The following is a 20400-nucleotide window of genomic DNA, read 5'->3' as shown; positions in this document are numbered from 1 at the left end:
ATATTTGATGACAGAGCAGTGCCCCCCTTTTTTAAAACAACAGTTTTTTTTTTTTTAAACATTCCATGGAGTTTGTGTTCCATGAAGCATTGTTTAGGGAAACACAGGCCTGCAATCATGTTCTCCAACATCAGCTTTCCGTGTAAAGAAATATCTTACCTTCTTTCAAAGCAGTTCTGTAGGAAGCCGCTTCAGAAGGTGGCATGCATATTGTGGTATAGACTAGTGGGTCAGGATGTGTACTGAACTCACTTGACAATTCTCTCCTCCCGGCCTGATCTTGGGCAACTATTTTTATTTATGATATTTGGTGATAATAGAAAACAAATACCTAATCATACACATATGATAACATGGTCTGATGCATCTGTGTTGAATAAATATAACGATATTGTTATCAGATACCTAATAATTAGCTGTTGGAAGACTGAAGGTTCGAGAGACCTCCGTGTTCTGACTTGGCAGATATTTTACCGAGGAGTGACAGTTACAACATTTGCAAGCCTCTCAGTAGGAAAGGTGATGATAGTAAAATATTTCCGTTTACGATATTCCCATCCGCAATTTTTTTTTGAGGAGAAAGAAAATCTAGTTTATAAATAAATTAATAAGATAATTCTTTTAATCATATATGTGGGTCTGTGTGCACAGATAGGAGTCACATGCATGTTATTTTGTTAGAGAAAATTAAATTTTGAAGAATGATCTCTCGCAGCTGTCCCTCTTACATGGGAAAGTTAAGTATTCAAGGAAAGGAGCTAATTATCTCATTCATTGTGCATAGAAAGCACACTTGAAGATCTTGGATTTTTATGATTGCAGGCTTTCAAAATTCTGACAAGGCTGCTTCTAAATTAGTCAATGTCGAGTGCTGTCTCTTTGTAGATAGACAAGTGGTTGGTGGCGTTCCATTTTATTGAAAGAAGAAAAGCATCAAAAATGGCTCTAACCATCTGTTGGATGTGAAGCATCGGACGGAAGGGTGATCATATGGAGTGAGGAGAGGGTACATCTGAGCTATGATCTCAGGACGAAAGGGCCAGTCGGAGCTACGGTCTCAGACCCTTTTGAAGACATGTACAGGATTTACTGTATTTGGGAATAAGTACTTCGGTCAGATTTAAGTCATTGGTAGAAGTGGTTAAGTAGGTTCCAGGAAGATACTGGTAGAAACGTATTCTTTTTTGTCTGTTTGTTTACAGAGCAGCCTCCCCCCCCCCCCACCTCTCCCCGCCCCACCCCACTTTTTTTCTTGGGGAAATGTTATTTTTGAACCAGAAAGCAAAGTCTTCCTCTGAGAACTTAATTAAATGGTTCAATGGAGTGAACTACTTTTACTTTTCATATGGTGTAATTTTCTGAGTGAAAACAGAGCCTCCCTATGAAAAGCCATTTGTTTTTGTTAATCAAAAGTAATGTGTAATGTTTATCAGGTGACAGAGCACATTGTTGCTTCAGGAGCCTGTGGTCTGCAGGAGGAATCTGAGGGGGGGGGGTTGCTGGTAAATGTTTAATACCCAGCTCTGGGGGAGAACAGAAGGCCTAATTGGCCATGGTTGCCATTTTTTGTGTGGTGAAAATACAACCACCGTGCTTAATTATAAGACACCAGCCTGATATTACAGAACATGGGGTTGGAAAGAGATACACAAAAACGTACATTCCACAGTTTTCCCTTATAGATACTGTAGGTGTACGTAGCACCAAGGGCGCAGAAATAAAAGATGTAGTCGTGTGATTAGGAAGTGATGAGATTTGGGTATTTATTAACTTTGTGTTTATTTATTTTGAGAGAGAGAAAGAGACAGAGAGAGAGAGAGAGAGAGAGAGCAGGGGAGGGGCAGAGAGAGCAGGAGAGGGAGAGAATCCCAAGCAGGCTCTGCATTGATGGTCAGAGTCCAGCTCAGGGCTTGAACTCACAAACCGCCAGATCATGACCTGAGCTGAAACCAAGAAAGAGTTGAATGCCTAACCGACCGAGCCACCCAGACACTCCTTAACTTTGCTGGGATTAGAATTTATTTAACTCTTAAGTTTACATCATTTAATTTTTTTCATTGGTGTGTTTAGCAGCCTGCCCACAAAATTCCCCAGAATTTAACAATCTGCTCTCCTAAGCCAGACTGACCTAATTCTAGTACACACACCAGTGGTGGGGCAGACTTGTGGTACTTTTCGGGATCCAACACTTCCTAGCTGTGTGGTGAGAGTACCTATCTCATAAAGTCTTTGGGAGAATTAATTGAGATATTGAACACAGATCCTTGGAGCAGTGCCTAACTTCTAGTAAATGCTCGGTAAATGTAAGCTATTATTAGTGTTGGATCTCTCGTAGTCAAGAGAACGCAGCATGGCTCTATATGTAAGTATCCTTCCAGTTATTTTAAATTAAGTGGATTGAAGAATGAGCTGAAGGTTGGCAATAAGAGGCCATAAACTAAATTAGTATAACCTTTTACGTTGTGTTTTTTGTTTTTAGTAAAATCAATTTTTCCTTCAAATAAAAAATTCTCCTTTTTAAAAATTTTTTCCTCCATGGCTTTTTCCATGTAGTCTGAATCTTCCTTCAGTTCCATTGGCAAGGATGGCATGATGGCATCATCTTTATTCAGTCTTCACTATCGTAGTACTGAATCTTTGTAAGCTTTTGATTCACGGAGCATCTGTAGCTCTAGAATGAAGTTGGCAGGTTATTCAGAGTCCGGAAAAGACATCTGACTATGAAAGCTGTAATGGTTATTTTGGAGTTGGGGATAGGAGGGAAAATCAGTTACTTAAAACGTCAATAATCACTAAGGTGATTAAAATCGGAATTATTTGATATCAACCATTACAATCTTTGCAAATAATTACTAAATAACGCCTCATTAAATTGAACCTCACCAATTTACAACCCGAAAATTCAGACAAAAAGTCATTAAGGTTTGTTTTTTTAATGTTCATTTATTTATTTTTGTGAGAGAGAGGGAGAGAGAGAGAAAGCGAGGGAGTGACAGAAGGGAGACAGAATCCCAAGTAGGCTCTGTGCTGTCGGTGCAGAGCCCGACATGGGGTTCGATCCCACAAGCCATGAGATCACGACCTGAACTGAGATCAAGAGTCTGGCGCTTAACTGACTGAGCCACTCAGGCGCCCGTAAAGTTTTGTTTTTTTAATTGAGCAAAACATTCAAGTCATTTTCCTTGTCTGAATTTCCTGGATCTCATGAGTAAGCAAAATCGAGTCCAAAGTCAGAATTCTTTAATGGGGGTGCCTGGGTAGCTCAATCAGTTAAGCGTCCGACTCTTGATTTTGGCTCAGGTCACAATCCCAGGGTCGTGGGATCGAGCCCCGCGTCGGGCTCTGTGCTGACAGCATGGAGCCTGCTTGGGATTGTCTCTCTCTGCCCTTCCTCCACTCATGCTCTCACTCTCTCTTTCTCTCTCAAAATGAATAAATAAACAGCTAAAAAGAAAAAGTCCTCCTCCATTTTTTACTTTGTTCTAGTACTGGGCTGGGAGGTAAGATGCCTTTCTTACTGTGGGCCCTAGTCAGAATTTTGAAAACTAACTTTGTTAGGTCATTCTCAGCTGCTGTTGAATTTGGTGTATCTTGAATCTTCTTGTTATCATGGAAAATGTCCTGTATTATATTTTAAAAAGATGGGTTGCAGATCTGAGTGTCTGCTTGACTGAAAATGTCATGTTTTTGTCCTCAGAGTTTGACGGGGTATAAAACTGTTTTCCCTCAAAATTTTGCTAAAGAGAAGATTGATGGTGTTATAACTTCACACACACACACACACAAACCAACAAAACTTCATCCTTTTTTTGTGTGTTACTGGAAGCTTTCAGCTGATTTTCTTTATTTTTAGAAATCTGAAATCTCACTACGGGTACATTTTGTAGGGATATTTTTGCTTTTGGGCTGGACACTTAGTTTGTCCTTAGAGCTGAAGGTGTGAACGGTTTTTCATTTACTCTCTTCTTTGTTTCTGAACCTCCTGTTAAATGGACTTGTTTACAGATTTCTTAGTTTTTCTCTCATATTGCCCATCTCTTTATTTTTTGGCGAGTTTTTTTCCTCTCTAATTTATCTTGAAGATAACTAGTTCACGTATTTATCCCATTATTGAATTTCTCTATTGGCTATTTTATTTCAACATCATTTTATTTATTTATTTATTTATTTATTTATTTGAGAGAGAGAGAGAGAGAGAGAGAGGGAGAGAGAGAGAAAATTCCAAGCAGGCTCCACACTCAGCACAGAGCCCGACACAGGGCTCCCTCCCACGACCCTGGGATTGTGACCTGAGCCAAAATCAAGAGTTGGATGCTCAACCAACTGAGCCACCCGGGGGGCCCAACATCCATATATTTTTAAATTCACTTTAAAAATTTTAGGTAGAGTATAATTTGCTCTTTTTGGAGTATGGTCCTGTGAGTTTTGACATGTGTGGGTAGTTGATTGGCCACCACCATGATCAAAATACAGAACACTTCCATACTCCAAAGAATTCTCTCCTCATGTTCCTTTGTAGTCAGCTTCCCTCCCCCCCACTTCCCCGTCCATGTGAGTCATTAATTTCAAGTACATTTTTCTTTTTAAATCTTCTAGCAACTCCTTGGCGTTTTTGATCCATAGCAATTTGATGTTGATGTTGCTGTAACTTGATTCTTGTAATATTCTGTGTAATACGATATAATATTTTCCGGGATGATTTTCAGAGTCCTTACGCATGCATTGCGTTTCCTCCAGGGTTAGCTGTATTCTCTTGTGTGCACACACAGACATACTCTCATCTTTACGTTTTTGTCCATTTCTTTCTTACCGTTGGGTTTTCTTACACAATTGGGACTCGGCTGTCTGTCCATTTTGATGATGGAAGAGGAGGCTGAAGAGTATAGGAAGCTGGCCTGGGTCTCCATGGCACTTGGGGGGTCTGAGTCCACAGCAGGGATTACCCTGGAGAGAGAATGGCACCTGTGGCCTTCTGCAGGCTGGGCGTGACCAGGGCGGTCACCCCACCAGCTTCCCGGGTGCACAGATGGGGCCAGTTATGGTGGAGACTCAAAGTCCAGGAATAAACTAACAACACAGAAACAAACATAAGCAAGGAGGGCTGTGCTCTGTGGGTTGGCTGTTTTAGAATATCCCTCCTCCCCGACACTGGGGACATCTCATGTAGATGTCCACAGGTCACCTCATGGCTTGTCCTTCTCATCACAGGCCTTGAGACAGGATTTGTCCAGAGGCTCACCTCTCATTTTCTTCAGAGACAGGCGTAGGGGTCTGCGTGGGATAAACACATCTCCGGAGCCCGGGGAATATGCTGTGTACAGGGAGTAAATGGAGAAGGGAAGGAGCCTGAGGAGCTCGTCCGAATGCAGTTGTCAACAGCCTGGAGTGGCCCTGGGGACATTTCCAGAGCCCCCTTTCCTTATTAATCTGACCCTGTCTGGTGACTTTCAACTAAGCTGTCTTTAATCTTCACTCTGCCGGTGCTTTTATTCTTTTAAACAACTAACACTCTGTGTGTGTGTATGTGTGTGTGTGTGTGTGTGTGTGTGTGTGTGTGTGTGTGCGCGCGCGCGCGCGTGAGTGTGTGTAATATACGTATGTATGTACATTTAAAAATATTCCCAGTGCACCTGGGTGGTTCAGTAGGTCAAGTGTCCGACTCTTGATTTCAGCTCAGGTCATGATCCCAGGGGTGTGGGATCGAGCCCTCTGTCAGGCTCATGCTGACTGTGGAGCATGGTTGGGATTCTTTCCCTCTCTCTCCCTTTGCCCTTCCCCCGCTTGTGTCAGTGCTCTCTCTCTCTCTCTCTCTCTCTCTCTCTCTCTCTCTCTCTCAAAAAAAAAAATTCCCTTGGGCTTTGGGTGGGAGGCGCTTGGTTTGCCTTTTGTGGCAACTCTGTTGAAGTTCTGTGAGTCAGACATATTGAAGCTAATATGTACAACTTTGAAGGCAATAATTATGTTTCTTTTAAGACGCCAAACTTACTTCAGGCCTTGCATAGAGTCCTTCTTTCCTTCCCATGCCATTAACCTGTGATGAAAACATTTAAAGCTGCACATTTTTTTCTTCATACTTGGCACTGGCCACAGTAGAATAATGGCCTCTTGGGTGTTAGTTCAATTATACAATCACATAGCCGGAAAAAAAGTACATTTAAAGAAGAGTTGATCTACTTTGTGGTTAGGTCGTGCCTTCAGGTACCTAGGGAAGGAATGTGGCTTGCTCAGGGAGTTGTTAGAAGAGGCAGAAGGGACAGGCGGGAACACAGCAGTTGATGATGTTATAGATGACATTGAGTTCATTTTCTTTAACACATCCTGGTGTGAAAGATCCCCATTTTGGTATGATTTCTTTTGTTTTCCCTCCGTCTGCTTATTCTGAAACCACGTTAAATGAATTTAGGGTAGGGGGCGTCTGGGTGGCTCAGTCAGCTAAGCGTCCGACTTCGGCTCAGGTCGTGATCTTGTGGTTCATGAGTTCGAGCCCTGCGTCGAGCTCTGTGCTGACAGCTTGGAGCCTGCTTCAGATTCTGTGTCTCCCTCTCTCTCTGCCCCTCCCCTGTTCACGCTCTCTCTCTGTCTCAAAATAAATGAATAAACATTAAAAAAATAAGAAAATTGAATTTATTGTACACAGTTTAGAACTGAATGCATCGAAGTGTATTGAAGAGATCCCCTGCTCTGTAAGAATATTTCCCTAATGCAGAGTGGAGGCCAATGCTTACGTAGATTTTAGTTTCTTGATATTACTTTAATAGCCTGAAAAGTTAGGAAACAACGGATCTGCCAATGGTCAAAGAAGTAGAGTCTGCTGGTGGCAAGCCGATTGAGCCTGAGGTCTAGGATGTTTGGCAGTGGTTGCCTGGAGCGCCGTGTTGAGAAGAATGTTGGTTCTTTTCTGGGTCCTTCAGACGGAGCGGTGTGATCAGTGACGTCTGCCTTGAGCACGGAGGCAGCGTAGTGTTGGTTCTTCTTCTTACAATTATTCATTATTAGTTCCCCAGGATTTATTTGGCTTGCGTTTGGGCCAAACATTTATCTGTGAGTCTGTAACATTTTTATGGAGAATATGCAGCTGGGTGGGATATTATATTTTGAGTTGTGTATAGGTCTTTTCTTAAAAACAGAATTATTTGATTCTTTTCCCCCTTCTTCAGGCCTGAAGTAATTATTTTATTGTTACTGAGCACTTGAACAGGTGCTATATTTATTATTATAGGAATATAATGTGATCTTTTCTGTGTTCCAAAGGTGGTTTTCCTCTAAACCCGGTTTTTAATACTTTTCAGACTCTAAGAATGTCTTAGATACTTGAGTCCCGAATCTGCATGTATTCTTGGCCATGATCACCTGTGGCATTTGATGTTCTGGGCACAAATCACAGAGCTGTTCAGCCAGTATCAGTGACAGCCTGGGGAATAGACTGTCCTCCAAGAGCTCATATTTTTCCTAAACAACCTCTTTGTGTGTGTGTGTGTGTGCGCATGCATGTGCATCTACTAATTTCTCACCTTTTATACCGTTCTTCAAAATCTAGGTGACATGTTCCAATAGCTGATAAGCACTTCACGGTGTGGGAGGTCAGGTTACCGTGTAATCCCTTTGATAATGCCTTCTTTTGTAAACACGCGGTAGAAGTTACAATGGAGTCCCGCGGAGGAAGGAAATCAAAAGGTGGCAAGTTCTTTGACCCTTCCAGCCAGCAAGAGAATTTGGTAAATTGTTAGACAGGTTATCGACTGCCCTTTAGAGAGCCAGGGGTTTGCATTCTGGACCTCCTGTCAGCTCGGGCTTGTATTTCATGTGTGAGAAGTCTGCATTATCATAATCCATTTTTCGCTTTTATGTGATCTACCCGCAGCTCTTATAAGCCTCCTTTCGGAAGAGCATTCCCCATTTACTTGCTCTAATTCACTCTTTTTTTTTTTTTTATCATAAAATTGATGTTTTGCAACCAGAGCATTATGTGTGAGTTGTTTATGGAGGTGCTTACAGGGAAGATTAGCGGAAGAATTAAGAATGAGATGATGGCCGTGGAAGGAAATTTACATACAGACATCGCATCGGTGACACAGGAAGATAGCAAACGGTGCATTTAAACCCCAAGATCCTGAAGAATGTCTGGAGCAGACGTGTCTTTGGCTGATGTTGAATAGTGCTCATGGTAAACTAGCAAATTTTCTAGTAGGTAGAAAATGCCCAGATGGACCCCAACATGTAAAAAAGGTATCTTAAAGTGTCTCTACCCATTAATTGGTGATTCCCTGCACAGTACTCAATCTGGAATATCATAAGAAGTAACGTAAAATTGTTGATTTACTCAGGTTACCATCAGAGTCTTAAAACATTTCATGATAATTTTTTTTTTTTTACTTATACAGTTTTACACACCGGAAAAGGTAACCCCAGTAGGGTTGTTTTTGAGAATTATTAATTGAGAATTTCCTGGGAATGTTTTTCAAGGGAAAAACTTCCAGGTTTTCTCCTCTCATGTATTATTTTGCCTTATGGCTCTTTAACGAACCAAACCTTTCCAATGCAATGATTGTGAATTTGAAGATACTCCCTGGGGAATGGAATCTACCCGAAGACTAGGAACGTGAGCACACACACGCTTTGCCTTGGAGAACGGAGTGAGGGAGCCCAGCCCCTGGCCTTTGGATGTCCAGGCTTTCTGAGATTTGGGCTCCAGCGGGGAAGGAAGATGGCCCCGGGAAACTCTCTGATGTGTCTGGCAAAGTGTGCTCAGGCGGGAAAAGCATTTACAAAGGAGAGGGCGCTGTTGTTTTCCATTCTTGCCGTGGCAGCCTGGTGCTGGCTTCAGTTCCGATTTTCTAGGCATTGGAGGAGGCCTTCCTTAAACAAATCTGTTAGCATTTTAGTTTTTGGGAGAACACCGCGCAACTTAGATGTAAACGCACCAGTTCAGACTTCAGTCTGAAGCTGTTCCATCTCATCCACTCCTGGGGTCCACTACCCCTTCAGGCGTTGGGGTGCTTTGGTCCGGCCTTCACAGCTGGGCCTGGCTCGTGTGTCCTCGTGCGCTTCTTCCTGTTGGTCCTTTGCCATTGGAAAGCTCTCTGGGCAGAACGCGAAGCTCTTTAAAGGGGCCCCTGGCGCTCAACGCTTTTTCTTCCTGAAGGTGGCTAGCGCTTGTTTCTGATTGAGCAGGTGACGGTTGGTCCTGGTCTGGGTTACAGTCTTTCTCTCCTTCTTCCCCCTCTCCCCCTCTTCAGCTTGCCTGTCTGCTCCCAGTTTCATTCTGTTACCATTTCTCACTACGTCCAGGTTCAAATGCAAGCATCCTCAGGGAAGCTCCGTCGGAGGGAGTAGGTGTCTATATGTAATAGAGTCCGTATCCCAACAGAGAGAGTTTTCCTTTCCTTTTCTGGTTCTGCTCACTCCCTGTGGCACACGTTGGCCTCTGCTTTTTCCTGCTCGTGGGAGCGCTTGGAGGCAGGCTGGGGGTCATCAGTACGCGCTGCTCAGTCCTGCCAGTAACTCACGGCTGAACGTGCCCTGGGACGTTTTTGATGGATGAGTGCTTAGGGGGACTGGTTGTTGAGTCGGCGGAATGCCACCCCTGTGTGGAGACATCACCAATATTATCGTCACGAATTCCATACTCCCCATGTCTGATGCATTCACTGATTTTGTGTCTCCTTGCTTGACCTAGAAATAATTGGGAAAGGGATGTTGAAACCTCTCACCACGTTGGTGGGTATGCCAGTCTTCCCCCTATCGATTTTGCACCCTGCGTGTCCACGTGCGCTCCCCTCCCCCTTTCTCTCTAAATATACATGCGCACACACATGTTTTAAACAACTGATTGAGACCGATATTGGGTACGTTTATATTTAGGATGATATGTATTTTTTTCGTGCATTGAACCTTTATCACTGTAGTGTTTCCAGTCTTAATAATGCCTTTATTTCTTTATAAAATGTTTATTTCTTTGTTTTGAGAGAGAGAGAGAGAGAGAGCATGAGTGAGGGAGGCGCAGGAAGAGAGGGAGAGAGAGAATCCCAAGCAGACTCCGTGCTCGGAGTGGAGCCCGACTCGGGGCTTGATCTCGGGGCTGTGAGATCACAACCTGACCTGATATCAAGAGTCAGACACTTAACCAACTGAGCCACCCAGGTGCCCCAATTATGCCTTTACTTTTAAAGTGTATTTTGTCTCAAACGGATACAGCTCTTTTATAGGAGAGCTAAAAATAGGACTCTGGGTCTTTCAGCTGGTGTTTTTAACTCATTGATATTTTTGTGATTATTGAATTGTTTCTCCCAGTGGTTAAATGTGTATTTGTCTTGTTTCTTCTGTGCTTCTTCTCTTTCTGTTCTCTTTGTTTTTTATCTTATTGAGTTAGCATTTTAGTACTTTTTAAAAATTTGATTTTCCCTTTCCATAAGACTTTGACTTTGTGTATGATTTTTCATTCTTTGTGATTACCCTTAAAGTATTATCACATTTACTTAAGGACAGCCTAAAATCCAGTAAGATCCTAACCTTTCTTATGAAGAATGGAAGGACCTTAGAATACTTTAATTCTCAGACTACCTTCTCAATCTGATTGTCCAGTATTTTTGCTTTTTCTTTTTTTAAGCCTTTTCCTTAAAAAAAAAAAAACCAAACCCAAATAATAGACATCGTTACTATTCCACACAATGCGTACGTGTGCACTTACCATTTTATTTGCTTTACTGTTCCCTTTTGCATTTCAGCTTGTTCTTCTGGAGTTATTTTCTCTCTTGCTGAAGTGCATCCTTTATAAATAAATTCACAGAAGATAATCTCTCTCAGATTTATTTTAAAATGTTTTATTTTTTGAAGATATTTTCAATGATATGAAAGAATGGAGTTGTTCCGATTTGGGAGAAATACTCAAAATTGTGTTTAAACTTTCTGTCATTTCCCCACCATCCAGAACCATTGTAATCATGGTCCTTGGATCTTTGGTTAAGAGTGGAGCATGAAAAGATGGCCCAAAGCAAAGTCATTAGGTCCTGATCTAATTCAGAAAGGCAGGGCTGAAAAGCCAGCTTTTAATAACGGGAAGTCCGAACGTTGGACTTTTATTTTTAAACTTTTTTTAGAGAGAGAGAGTGTGAGCAGAGGAGGGGGCAGACGGAGCGAGAGAATCTTAAGCAGCCTCCATGCTCAGTGCAGAGCCTGACCTGGGACTCGATCCCACGAAGGGTCATGACCTGAGCCAAAATCAAGAGTCAGGTGCCTAACTGATTGAGCCCCCCAGATGTCCCTGAACTTCGGCCTTTTAAATGTTCTTAAGAGATAAAATGGCTTTTTCTTAAAGTAGATAATACATTAAAAATGGTAATATCATTTTTCTTTCAGGAATGATGTGTTGTTAGGAACAACGAGTCGTATGTTGGGGGTCCCCAAGAACACCTCCAGGTTTGATGATTCTTGAACAGGTCTCTTAGGACTCAACACAGAGTTACACTCATGGCTATGATTTATTACAGTGAAAAGATACAAAGCAAAATTAGCAGAGGGAAAAGACGTATGGTGCCGAGGCTAGAGGACAGCAGAAACAAGCTTCCGGAGTCCTCTCCCAGAAGAGTCACACAGGATGCACTTAATTCCCCCACCAACAAGTTGTGACAACATGTGTCAAATGTTGCCAACCAACGCAGCTCATTAGAGACTTAGTTCCTAGGACTTTCACTGGCGGCCATTCACAGAGACACCTTTTGCCTAGTAGGTACTCGAATGCCAGACTCCCAGAAGGAAAGCAAATGTTGAGCATAAACCATACTGTTTGTACAAACAGCTTAGGCACAGTATTATCCGTTAATGGTGGTGGGAACCGTCCCCAAATCCAAGTTCTTAGAAACCGGCCAAGGACCAACCTTGTAAGCTAGCTTTTCAAACAGAGCGCTCAGGCCTGCTGTGGTAACTCTTTCCTGCACAGGGCCCATAAGGAAATGATGATGTAATAACAAATTATTTTGACACCTGAATTCTGCTCTCGCACTTTCTAGTTTGAGTGGCACTTTAACGCGGTCAAGTCAACAAAAAGCTACAGAGGGAAGAATTAAGTGCTCATGAGGGAGAAGGCTCAGACAGGAGTAATTGACCCGCGGTGTGGCCTAGGATTTGGGGGAAGTGTGTGTTTTGGGGGGGGGGGGCGTTGTTTGACTTTGCCAGTGAAAACGAAGATACCAGATTGGTTAGAAAGAGCTGGCAGTTTTAATGTTAGTGGCCTCCTCTCATGTTAGAGATTTATATCTGTTATTTAGGGCTGTCCTGCCTCAGCAGTATTGACTTTCGGACAGAACACGCCTTTGTTGGGGTGCAGGTGCTGTTCTGTGCGTTGTGGGATGTTTCCCAGCACCCTACTCACTAGATGCCAACAGTATACACTACCCCACCACCTGCCCTAAACCAAAGGCAGTCAAAAATGTCTCCCGACCTTGCCTGTTACCAAATGTCCTGTGTGAGAACCACTGTGTTAATGCACAATTTACAATAAATAAACTCATAAAGACCTTGACTTTGCATGTCTGAGTGGCTCACTGATATCTCACGCCTACAGTAGTTTACATATGGGAAGGTCTTTTATGTCGTTCTGCCAGCAACCTCATGAGAGAGCCAGGAGTATTTTATCCTTACTATATAGACGAAGGTGATGAGGTCCCGAGGTTAAGTCACTTTGCCGTGCAGAGCAAAGAGGAAGTACTACTACTTTATTGGATGCTTACTGTGAGCTAAACATTGTTTGAAATGCTTTACAGGTGTTCATTTTGGGCTAAGCTCAAGAAGTGCCATCCTAGTGTTGATTTTATAGGTGAGGAAATTGAGGCCAGAGAGGTTAAGAAACCTGCCTGAAGGCACACAGTGAGCGGGTGGAAGATCCAGGTCCAAACTCAGGAAATCTGGCTTCAGGGCTCATGCCTCCCCCCCCCCCCCCCCCCCCGGCTCTGGATGAAAAGCAAGGTCCTGGATGTTCACATTCTCCAGAGTGTTCCGTCTTCTAACCATGTCCGTGGAGGTTGCGATTTGCTTACACTGCTTTTCTCACTCTGACCAGCTCAGTGGTTTGCATATAACTTTCCCTCTGTTTGAATCAGCTAAATCTCTCTGAGATAAAAATTGGAAGTCTTCTTTCTAGAACCTAACTTTGCTGTTTCAGATGTTGTCTTCTGTTATTATCTTGATTCTTTCTCTTTTTATTTTGATTATAGCATTTCATGGAAATCTGGGTTTGTTGCAGCTGGCAGCCTAGTTTGATACATATACTTCATCCAATTCCTGTGTACTTCAGCTAAGAGACTTCTATTTATGATGCTTAAACATTCCACAGTATTCTCCAGATCTTTCCACAGGCTTTCAATGTATTATATGCCGCATTTACACAGTTACATTTCATTTTCCAGGAAATTTATTAATGTACCAATTCCTCCACCCCTTCTTTTGTATTTTTTTTTTTTTTTTTTTTTTTTTTTTTACCTTTTTCCTGGTTCTCTTCGAACATCCATTCGTCATGGCTTCTATCTTATATACTGACCCCTAATAGGGACAAGGAGAAAATGTTCCTCCTGTAAGCCCTGGTGAAGAGATCTACTTTCATTAAGATTTCCATTCAAGACATTTATTTTCGGAAGACTTCCTACTACCACTTGAACATAGTATTTGGAAAGAGCTAGAAATAACTCTACAGTACCATCAATGAATTTGCAAATGCTTTGCTTTGCTGTTCGTATGATCCCATGAGGGACCACTGGGCCCTCAATATATTTCTACATCTGTTTTTTTTTTTTTTTGTAGCTGTGGTGTTGGGTAGGGAAGAGTGGAGGTTCTGACTTCAGAGCAGAATATTGTTGGATTAGTGCAGGTGGATGTTACTACATAGACATGGTGTTGAGAAATCCATTATGTTACTCGTGATCCCTACTAGTTTCAAATAGAAATTCCTTCTTTCCCCCAGCATTTATTATTTTGGTTAGTAACTGTGAATTGGATTTTTTCTCCCAGGTCAAATTTTAGATAATTTCTGCCTGTTATGCACCTTTAGGTAAAGCTATGGTATATACGCATGAACCCACCATTAACAGAACCTTTGAGGACGGGAAAAAAAATGCAGAATATTGCCAATGTGTTTATAGTCCTCATTGTAATCGCACAACACGTTAGGGTGGCTGCTTTGGCCACCTGGTCGGCATAGTGCGTCTTCTAAAACAACAACAACAACAAAACAGCAGAAACTTCTCAAAAAATTTTTTTTTCCTGTGTAACCCTTGACCAGATAAAACTCAGTATGGGATGCCAGAGTCAGGCTTGTAAAAGTGTCATTTTATTTATATGCATGTACTTAAATTTTTTTTAATGTTTATTCTTTTTTTTTTTTTTTGAGAGTGAGAGAGAGACAAGAGTATGAGTTGGGGAGGGGCAGAGAGAGGGAGACACAGAATCCGAAGCAGGCGTTAGGCTCCGGAGCTGTTGGCACAGAGTCTGATGCGGGGCTCGGATGCACGAACTGCGAGATCATGACCTGAGCCGAAGTCAGAGGCTTAACCGACCGAGCCACGCAGGCACCTCTATATGCGTATACTTTAAAGCTCAGATCTGTCGCCTCTTCTCATTGTCAAGTCAAATGATAGAGAATAATTAGATTGTTTTTGGAAATGATACCCCAGAATGAGAGGTATGTGCGGCAAGGGAGGTTTTGTCATATCCAGATAGAACTTGTTTTTAGAACTTGTTTAGATAGAACTTGTGTGGAGGAAATGCAGGTGCGCATAGAGAAGCAGTAACGGGTTGTGCACCTGCCCCTCCAACAGTTCACTGTTCCACCTCAGGATGCTGTTTAATTTAAAATTCTGCTTAGTTTTAAAATTATATTTACCTAAAAGGTCCTATTTGCTTTTTAAAAAATGTCTATTCATTTATTTTGAGAGACTGAGTGGGGGAAGAGGCAGAGAGAGAGAGAGGAGACAGAGAATCCCAAACACGCAAGGCTCGAACTCACCAACCTTGGAGATCATGGCCTGGGCCCAAACTAAGGATCGGATGCTTAACCCACTGAGCCCACCCCCCGCCCCCACCCAGGTGCCCCTGTTTGATTTTTAATTAAACATAAACAGGCAGGAGCAGGTTGTCCCCCAATGTCTGTCCCCAAACGGAGGTAACTGGTCCGTTAGACCAGCAGGGAGGGTCTCAGCGGGCTAAACTGTCTGTGACACATTCAAGGGTAGACTTTCATTACAGTTTTCAAAGTAGTTAAAATAGATATGTAAAATTTTTGAATTAAACATTGCGGAATCCCTGCAAATCTCTGTGAAACTTTATTCCACATAATGTATTTCGGGAAAAAAAAAAAAGCACATGTGCTAAATTGTTATTTTAGCTTTAAATTATAGCAAGGCATAGTTGCTACATTTGGAAGTCCGGTGAAGTTCAGCTGTCCAAGACTGACGTACAAATATTCCAGAACATACCGAAATCATCTATCCAGCTTCCCCTGTGAGCAGCACTGTTCAGTAGTAGTCCCCAAAGGGTGTGGATGACCCAAAGGCTGTGACTCCAGGGTGCGTAGAGGGAGGAAACCTTGTGGGCTATGCCCTCCTCCCTTGAAAAGAATACTTTTTTTAAAAAGTTTATTTATGTATTTTGAGAGACAGAGAAAAAGAGAGAGAGAAAGAGAGAATCCCAAGTAGTCTCCACACTGTCTGCACAGAGCCTGTGGCAGGGCTCGATCTCACGACCCTGGGATCACGACCTGAGCCGAAATCAAGAGTCAGACGCTTAACCAAATGAGCCACCCAGGCGCCCTAATACTCTAGTTTTGACCAACATTCGAAACAGACTTGACTGTCTAGGTTCGTGGTCTGGATTAGAAGGTGGAAACCAGAAGCCAAGAAGACTGTACGAGGCTGAGTGCTGTGTGGGAAAAGTGATCTCTTGACGGCCAGAAGTCCTTTGTGCACCATGATTTCCTATGATCGAGGCCACCCCAACCTTGGTAGACTTTGAAAGCACTAGTGCTTTGCATCGTGTTCTGTTAATGTCTCTGTCTACAAGGAGAGTAGGTATAGTGCCGTATAAATAGTGGGGCGGAGAGGACTTTTGAGAAACCACAGGAAGAGACGCAGGGTGGACATCACTAATGAGAGGGGCCAGGGAGGAGGCTCTTGGAGGGACAGCTCTGAGCACCACAGCTTTGGTGGTGATCGAGTCACAGCAGCTAGTGATACACGCCCCCCTCCCCCCCATGCCAGCCAAGTGTGGGCGGGTGGTGGGGGGGCAGCCACAAATCAGGGTTTGTACCCTTACCCACACAGAGGGAGCAGAGGCCCCTCACTTCACCTCTAGGAGGACCTGTGTGTTTGCATATGTGTGACCATCTACTACGTAACATGGTGAAGCTTTACTGTAGCTTGATCGCGTACTCTGGTCATATGGCTGATTGTTACCTCCCCCTCTCTCCTACCTTTCTTTCCTTCTTCCTTCTTTTCTTCCTTCCACAAATATTTACACATGTTATCGAAGTCATATTAGGAGCCGGACGCCGGTAGGTGCTGCATGTGCTCTGACAAGGGGCAAGACAGCCTGTTCTCGCTACCACGGAACTTGCCTTGTACTGCGAGCTGGAGACATGTCCGTGGGAGCATACAGATGAATGGGATGAGAATTACGATGGGAAGGACTCCTGGAAACAGTGACGTGTAGGACGAGACCTAGGTGGTGAAGAAGTGTCAGCCAGAGAAGCAGGGCGTGAGGAGGGAGGAGTATTCTGGTCCAGGAGAGCGGCGTGTGGCGAAGAGGTGGGAAAGAGAAGGGTGAGCTCCATGGGTGGAACGTGGCGAGTGAGCAGGAAGAATTCAGAGGGCGATCGTGGAACCTCAGAAGACAGGAGACTGGACTTTATTCTCAGATCAATGGGGAGACGTTGAGCGGTTTCACTCAGAGGAGTAATGTAATCATACGGGCATTTTAGAATGTTTGCTTTGGCACCCTGGCTCAGAAGGGCAAGACTGGCAAGCGTTCTGTTTCCCTGAAAGGAAAATGTGGCCTATCGGGAAAATTGCAGTGGAGATGGAAAGATGTAAACATATCTGGGGCGTATGTAGGAGATAGAATCAATGGACTTGGTGACTGATTGACTGTGTGAGGAGGCAAGATTATCTCCTAGTTTCTGGCTTGGCCAACTGGGCACTTCTAAATGAAAGAGTGAATAAGAGGGAGGTGCTTGTCTTGGAGGTGGGGTGGGATATCGGACAGCTGAGTTTCAGACTGGTTGAGTTTATGGTGGCTGTGGAACATACACAAGAGGAAATGCCAGGGGGTCTGAGATCTAGGACAGAACACTGGGCTAGATTTGGGAGTAATCGGCATACACGTAGCGATCACCCACGTCTGTGAGTCACTGAGATGGGCAACCGAGAGGAACCCACAGGAGACAGAGAAGGAACAACCAGAGGGGGAGAAGCCAGTCCGGCAGTGTGTGGTGACATAGAAACCAAGAGAGAGGACATTTCCAGATGGAGCAGTGGTGAAGCAAGAGGAAGAAAGAAAGATGGCTGCTGCATGTGTCCACAGGGAAGTCCTTAGAACTTTGAGCAGAGAAACTTCTGGAAGCAGGAGGTAGAAGCCCGAATGCGTGGTGCTGAGGAGAGAGTTGGAGAGGAGATGAGCAGGGACAGTGAGTTGAGGCCTCTCGGTGAGGAAGTTTGGCCGAAGGAGAGAAGAGAGTCTAGCCCCACAGGCTAGAATAGTGTGTGGTTAGAGGGAGAGGTAATAAAAGATAGGAGAGCCTCGAGCATGCCTGGATGCTGATGGGAGGCAGCCAACAGAGTCGAGAAGTCGAGGTTGAGATTTCAGGGCGTGGTGGGTAACTGGTGATAGAGGGTCATGAGAATGGAAGAGGAACCCAGAATAATGATACGGAGATGGCCTTCGCCAAGGGGCGAGAGACGCCTCTTTCCACTGTGATGGGAGGGAAGGATAGAGCAACTGGGTGTCAAAGCATTGCTTTGCAACATAAGATTTTAATTATGTTCTTTTAAAATATTTCTCCACAGGCACTACCCAAAGCAGTCCTTCACCACGGTGGCAGATACACCTGAAAATCTTCGCCTGAAACAGCAGAGTGAATTGCAGAGTCAGGTAACTTCTCGAAAGCCTATTTTTGTTGCACTGGTACCAAATATTAGTCCCAAGGCCACTCTTCTGAGGTTTCGCCATTGTTCTGTTTATGCCCGGTCACCGGCTGGTGTGGAGGCTGAAGGCAGGCCTGGGAGGGCATTCTCGGTGAAAGCGCTGAAAATATCTGTTTTATTCCTGGTCTTGGATCATCCTGACGTTCCCGGTTCTGTTATTCACATGGGACTAGGGCAACTAAATGAGTTCTGGTCAGAGTAAGTGTTTCCCAACAATATTGATTTATTTGGTCCTAAATATTTAAAAACATTTTATAAATAGCTTTTCCACACCGCATATGTAGGGGAAAGAAGAGGTGTTAACTTGACCCAGTTGCAGTGCGTGTGGGGCTAACACCCTGTCTGTGTATCTCACACCAGCCACTAGCTTTGTTTTCACCCTGTCACGTTATTCCTATTTCTTTCATATGTCACACTGACAGCATGAACAAAGATTAGAACACCACAGTTGGCTCCCACTCAACCATTTTGGATGCAAACTTGCCTTCAATATGGTGAAGTACGCTGGTTAAGACTGGGGATTTAAATTCGGTACTTTCTGCAGGGACACCCCATCTCTTAGGGAACACAGGGCGCTCTCTTTCAGAGAAGTTGTCTTGCCTGCCACACTGTGGGAAGATGGGGAACAGCTACAGTGCAGCCCTTTGGTCAACCATGTAGTAAGACAACATCAAGGAGCCGAGGGAGGTGGTGGGGGGGGGGGGCGAAGGCTGAGTCTGGCCCCTCCCTGCTGTGGTTCATTGGTTGGGACATTGGGCCAGCCACTCTGATTCTCTGTGCTCATGTAAAGTGAGACCCGCTATCCGTCTGTCTTATCTTGTCTACCCGTCTTGGGTGGCTGCAGGTATCCAACAGGTCGTGAGGTGCGAAAGCATTTTCAAAGTTAACAGATTATGTAACCGTGAAGGCTTACTGTTTTTATGACGGTCCCCGAAAATCCTCGAGATGAAAAAAAAAGAAGCACAGAATTTGCAAAGGAAAGAGGTACCTGACTGATACGCTTTGAAAATGCCAGTTGTGGCCATTCTAAATGACAGCGGTCGGCTCTCGGTGGTAGCGGATCTCATTATCTCTGTGCAGGTTTATGGGTCCACGGGGGCGATTGTGGTTCCCTCCACCCTCTTTCTGTGGGTCTTGGGGGACCACTTCTCAGTCCATTTAGTTGGGGGAGATAGAACTCAAAGTAGAGTTTGCTGTCGGTTAGCAGCACCATGAAGACTTGGTTGGCAGTTAGTTTTTGGTTCTGTAAAATGCTAATTCTTGTGTGCTAAGCCATTAGTTCAAAAAATTGAGTGCTGGCCAAAGAGAGGCAGTGTCGCCGAGCCCGCAAGAACACCCTTGCTCATTCACACTGTGGAGGGTGCCAGGACTTGGCTGTGGTCTGTGCAGATCCAATATGCCTTTCTTCTCATCAAGTTAGGATTAATTAGATAATTCTGGAGGAGTACTTCGAGCACATTGGAAAACAGAACTAAATCAAGCAATCAAATATTTGTTTCCTGCCTATTACATGTCCTTGTTCTGTGCAAAAGAATTCATAATTAGTTAATCTTCCCTTCACAGAGCTCACAGGGTATGTGAGGAAACAGGACTAATAAACCACACCCCCCCCCCACCCCGACACCAACCCCACCAGAATGGCTATCTTTAATTTACAGTAAGGATTCCAAAAGGGAGGGATGAGTGCCGGTTGGATTGGTCTCTGGTTCCCGCCAGAGGTGGGATTGGAGTGGACCCTTGAAGGCTGAGAAAGGATCGGATATGAACACCTGTCTGCTTCCTTGGAAGGCACACCGCTCCCTGTGGGTTCAGTTAGTGGCGATAGGTGCCTGAGCCAGGCCCAGGAACAAGCATTTACTGTTTTCCTGCCACGTGCCCGGTTCTGGAAATGCAAAGAAAAGGAGCTCACTGTTTTACGAAAGGCTGGTTTTATTCTCTGTCACGGAGCAACCTGCAAGCTTCAGAAGGTGCTGATAGGGTGGTGGCACAGGGCTGACAGAGGAAGGCACAAAGCACCGTGGGGTCTCAAAACAGTGGGCGGGTGAAGGCATCCGATTTTCTTTAAGATTTTGTTCCAGTGTCATCGCCGGAAAGAAATGTAGGACTTCATCGGGCCGACCGTGTGGGGAAATTCAACTCGGTTCAAGAAACACGTACTGACTCTGCACTATCGCAATGAACCGTGCGGGGCATTGGGGATGTGAAAGCCTCCTCCTCA

The 20400-nt window shown here is 44.1% G+C and overlaps 1 protein-coding gene across 4 annotated transcripts in view; it reads left to right on the top strand.

The window, feature by feature from the left end:
- The window catches only part of NEBL (nebulette), a 356435-nt gene that overhangs the window by 108153 nt on the left and 227882 nt on the right, over window positions 1-20400 (top strand). For 2 of the 4 annotated variants that reach the window (XM_053225372.1, XM_027073578.2), the window contains exon 3: window positions 18045-18129. In XM_053225372.1, the coding sequence (XP_053081347.1) occupies window positions 18045-18129 (85 nt within the window). Of the gene's footprint in view, window positions 1-18044; window positions 18130-20400 lie in introns of those variants that run through there. The other 2 variants (XM_027073573.2, XM_027073571.2) reach the window with 1 other exon arrangement.

The sequence above is a fragment of the Acinonyx jubatus genome, chromosome B4 (assembly GCF_027475565.1).
Source record: "Acinonyx jubatus isolate Ajub_Pintada_27869175 chromosome B4, VMU_Ajub_asm_v1.0, whole genome shotgun sequence".
NCBI classification, from domain to species: Eukaryota; Metazoa; Chordata; class Mammalia; order Carnivora; family Felidae; genus Acinonyx; species Acinonyx jubatus.
This window is presented reverse-complemented; position numbering and strand designations above follow the sequence as displayed.